At 47.6% G+C, this 4,892-nt stretch overlaps 1 protein-coding gene across 4 annotated transcripts in view; it reads right to left on the reverse strand.

Moving 5' to 3' along the window:
- The window catches only part of Sec24b (SEC24 homolog B, COPII coat complex component), a 77,316-nt gene extending 72,643 nt beyond the window's left edge, over positions 1-4,673 (reverse strand). For all 4 annotated transcript variants that reach the window (XM_055628112.1, XM_055628111.1, XM_055628110.1 and 1 more), the window contains exon 1: positions 4,550-4,673. In XM_055628112.1, the coding sequence (XP_055484087.1) occupies positions 4,550-4,649 (100 nt within the window). In that variant the 5' untranslated portion in view covers positions 4,650-4,673. The remainder of the gene's footprint in view (positions 1-4,549) is intronic.
- Positions 4,674-4,892: the final 219 nt, after the last annotated feature.

Genomic DNA, 4,892 nt, shown 5'->3' on the forward strand with positions numbered 1-4,892 from the left:
TCCTTGGGAAGCGGGGTCTCCCCATCTAGAGAGGCTCAACGGGAGTCAACGGGAGTCTTTCAGGAATCACTTTGGAGTTTTACCATTATCAGGCTATTATTTCACTCAGCAGTGCATCTTTGATGACTCTGCTCTTTCCAAGGAAATGTCAAAAAGCAAAGCTAAGCTGGACATGGTGGCACATGCCTTTAATCCCAGCACTTGGGAGGTACGGGCAAGCAGATCTCTGTGAGTTTAAGGCCAGCCTGGTCTACAGAACAAGTTCCAGGCCAGCCAGGATTATACAGGAAAACCCTATCTAAAAAAAAGTTAAAACTGAAAAATAGTCAACTAATATTTCATATGCAAATGCAAATTAATTCTGTAAATCCATGTTACTCCGAATGAAAATCTAGAGAAAGGTAGCTCCAAAGTGAATAGAATTCACAGATTCAATGACATCAATTCTTTCTTCAAGTAAATGATGGCCTAGCAGTTAACCTTAGAAAAGCAGTAAACGAGATAGTAAAGCCTCATTTCTATCTATTCTCTGCTCCTCAGTGTCGAGGCTTCATAACTAGGTCAGACAGTAAGTGCCTGTATCTGAGCTTATGGGAGTGGAGGCAGGAAAATCAGGAGTTCAAGGCCAGTGTGGCAACTACTTAGAGTGTGTGATAGAACACTGAACTCTAGTGCTAACTGGCCTCAGTCAGCAAGTCTTTAGTAAACACTGTAACTGCCCAGCACTGTTTGCAGCACTAAGGACACAGCGATAAACAAGACACTGTGCCTCTCTCACCAATCTTCCGCAGGCATTGGTGGAAAGTTCACCTGCCTCATCTTTCTGGATCTTGATTTCACCTGCAAAATCAGGGAACTAGACAAGGTACTTTCAGACAGTGCTCCAGAACCAACTAGACCTCCACCTTGGTTTAATATTTTATAGAAAATCAAATCTGTCTTTAAAACACTTTTTGTTTCCTTTTTTTTTTTTTAATTATTTTATGTGAATGGGTATTTTGTCTACACATATGTCTGTCTGGTACCCTCAGAAGCCAGAAGAGGGCATTGGAAATCCCGGAACTTGAATTACAGACAGTTCTGAGCCATACTGTGGCCACAGGAATCGAACCCCAGTTCTACAGAAAAGCAGGTAGTGCTCTTAGCTGCTGAGCCATTATCTCTCCAGCCTCCATTTGCTGTTTCTTATAAAAGTACTGACTCTGAAGAATTGAGGGAGTAGCTGTGTGGGTTTCTTCCCTTCCCAAGCAGTTCTCCAGTAGACAGTATCTCAATTCAACTCTGTGATTCCTACCTGATGTAAGAGTCAGATCTTGGAGGCATGGCTCTGTACCACTACACTGTCCCCACTAGAGAGGACAATCACATTAGCAGTCTGTTACAACTCTCCTTTAAGTGATAGATAAGTCATCAGTTCCTACTACATGCCCCTTGATACTACAAGGAAGTGTGGCAACACACCCCATAATCTGAAAGTGGAAGCAAGAGAATCAGCAGGCTGGTGGGAGGCCGTGTGAGGCAAAAAGAGAGCCTGCGTTCAAAGTCATCCTCAGCTCCAGGAGACCCTGCTCAAGCAAAAACAAGCAAACTGACATTTCAAAGGAATAGAACTGAATTCCATCTCCAACAAAGAGAAAAAAGTTAATAAATAGTCACACCTCAAGGGGGTGCACACAAGCAAGGCCTCGGGGGACAGGGTGCCTCTAGAGTGTGCTGGCCAAACCAGACTTTCTCTGCCCAGGGGCCACTAGGTAGGGACTGAAAGGTCAAATCCTCAGCTCACCAGTCCCATCCTGAGGTTACCCAGGGGCCCCACCTTGTCACTTCATTATACTAGTAAAAATTTCGCGCAGAGCTGATGGTCATTTTGAGTAACAAAAAGACATCCCTAACACTCTCAGAATTCCAAGAGTTTTAGCTCCACGCAGTCAGGACCTGATACTGCTCACAGTGTGCCAAGGTTATGAAGAAAATGATCTCATTCTGTGGTGTTTTTATTGTCATTGGTTTGTTTTTCCATGTTATTTTATATTCATACTTCTGCTCTACTCTTTTGTATTATTATTACCATGGCTGGAATTCCAGAGATCTAGTAAAAACCAAAGCGGTTTCTGGCCCTAACAAAAACTGAAATTATTGCTTAATCTTCATGATTATTTTCTCTAAAACTGAGAAACAAAACAAAATCAGATTTGATCTGCTCATCTCTATGCTCGTTAATCCCTTCCACAAAACAAAACCAACCCTAACTCTAGTTCTTTATTTCCAAATGCCTTAGCATGACATTTTAAGACCTTTCTGACACCTGGCCTCTTCTCCCAACCCTTTCCAACTTCTTCCCCTAGCCTTTCCCTTCCACCCAGTTCCCTTTGCTCTTATCCACCGCTTTCAGTTTCCACACAGGGCCTGCACCTTCTAAGTGCACACTTCCAGACTTGTTCATGATGTATATTCTTCCTAGACACATACAGCTCTTCCTTCTCCTCCCAACCCTACCTACCGAATCACTCAAGACCAGCCAGGACCAATTTGAATGTCGCCAAAATACAATTCAGGGCAGAAGGGATTCTGTTTCATCTACTATTCTAACTTTGAATACCCATCTGGTAGCCAAGCAACAGATGGTAAATGACTGTTAAGACTTTACATGCAGAGTAAGTATAAAAAGAAATCAAGCACCATTTACACCGGGCATCAAGACATGGATTTTTTTTCTTACAAATTTAATATCTATGTGGCTGAGCAAATACCCTGGCCCCTTTGTGTTGTTTTAAAACTTATTTAGGCTAATATAAAAATGACACTTGAAAGTCAAGGACACCATCCTTGAATCTGGGCTTATAATGTTCTAAGCTGGGACCTATTTCTAAATTACGAATTTCTGGTTGCTTCCCACACAAAAATGTCTTAAAAAAAATAAAAACAGAAAAACAAAAACAAAGCCTCATTAGCATTTACAAGAAGCCAACCTGAGTTGGATTTCCAAAACCCACGCTAGAAAGAACCAACTCCCAAAGGTTGTCCTCTGACCTCCACATGCAACCTGGAGCACATTTATATAGAGGCACACAAAACAGACAAGTGTGTTATTTAAAAACTGTTCATAAATTATGCTTTCACTTATGGTAAGGATAAGTATGATACCATCAATAACACTGTTCACCTGCAAAATCTCTTTATAAAATGACTATAAGAGGCATGAACTAATTGATAAATAAGGCTGATATAGGAATCTTAAGACTAAACTGGAAGCTGTGGGTGGTGGCACACGCCTGTAATCCCAGCACTCTGGAAGGCTGAGGCAGGTGGATCTTTATGAGTTCAAGGCCAGCCTGGTCTACAAAATGAGTACAGGACCAAGGCTACTCAGAGAAACCCTGTCTCAAATAAACACACAAAAAGACTAAACTGTCTTTTTTTTTTTTTTTTTTAAATTGTGAGTAAAAATTCCACCTGATTCTCAGGGTGTTATGATAAATTTCATGATTGAAAAGCATTACCAGTTTTCAAAAGTTCCAACTGTTGGTTAAAAATATGATAAAGCCTAGTAAATTTTGATTAGCACACAGGGTAAACTAGGTCAAAGATTTGATGAGTCCTAGGGTGGTTTTGTTTTTTGGCATAGGACAGAAGGGTTTTCTTAGCTTTGATTACTTTGGGAGGGTCTCATCAGCCACACTGCCAAGTCTCTAAAGAGTGCCCCTCCCTCAGGACTATCTAGGAACATTCCAGATCGCCACAGCGGGCATGCTAGAGTAAGATCATTTCTCAGCAGAAACTCCTGCGTGCTCGGAGCATATGACCTCAGTATGAAAACCACATTCCTGTTGCCCTACGCAGGCCTTGCCTCAAAACAGGGCCAAGCAACGCTGGCATGTTCTTCAAGTGGAGCTAGGGATAGGGGATCTAAAGGTGTTCGTTTGGATGCTTCTGACACCTGCTCTCCCTCTACAAGCAAACTCCAAAGGCTTGAGCAGCAACCGCGGTGGCAAACCACAACAGATCCCGAGGCCGAAGTGGGTCGGGGTTACAGCTGCAAGTCTGCAGCCTATTTACACCCTTTTGTCTACAAACTTGAGTGCAAACTAAGTTCCCTTCCAGGCAACGTGGCTCGCTGGGCCTTCAAAAAAAAAAAAAAAAAAAAAAATCAAAGCGACATTCCCGAGGCCGGAAGGATGCGAGCCACCAGGTACCAAGGCTGCTGCACCAAGCCCTCCATAGACCACGCACTCTGCGGCTGCGGCTTCCAGGGGTCGCCCGGGGCAACCGGCTAGCGCCCAGGGCGGAGGAGACGGTCGAGCCAGGAATCGACCCCTAAGCTACCGCCTCCGACCGCGCGGGAAGGCCGGCCTGGGTCGCAGTAGGGCGGCAACCCCGCCCTGCCGTCCCCTCGGCCGCTCCCCTCGCCTCAGCGCGGCCTTCGGGCTCCACCGCGGCCTCGGGGCCCCACCGCGGCCTCCCCGGCCCGGCCCCGGCCGCCCCGAGCCCCAGCGCAGGCCGCCCGCCCGCCTAGGCCCCGCGCCGCGCCCCGGCCTCCCTCCCGCCTCACCGTTCTGCTGCGGCGGCATCAGGCCAGAGGCTGCTCCGCCGAGCTTGGGCGGCATCCGGGCGCCGGCGGCCGGGTGAGGGGAGCCGGCGGGGGCCGACATGACGGCGCGGCTGGCGGCGGCGGCTCCGCGGCGGGAGATGGGCGGAGGGAAGGAAGGCGGGGCCGCGGAGGAAGAGGAAGAGGAAGGAACGCGGCCGCGTCACAGGCCGAGTCACTCAGGACCACGGCCCGGGCACCCACGCTCCGCCGCGCCACCGCACTCGCGCGGACCCCCGACCCGGCCCTTCCGCGCCAGCGCCCCCTGCAGGCCGGAGCTGCGCGACCACCGCCCGGCGCAGGCCGA

The sequence above is a fragment of the Psammomys obesus genome, unplaced genomic scaffold (genome assembly GCF_907164565.1).
Source record: "Psammomys obesus unplaced genomic scaffold, mPsaObe1.curated_primary_1811, whole genome shotgun sequence".
NCBI lineage: Eukaryota > Metazoa > Chordata > Mammalia > Rodentia > Muridae > Psammomys > Psammomys obesus.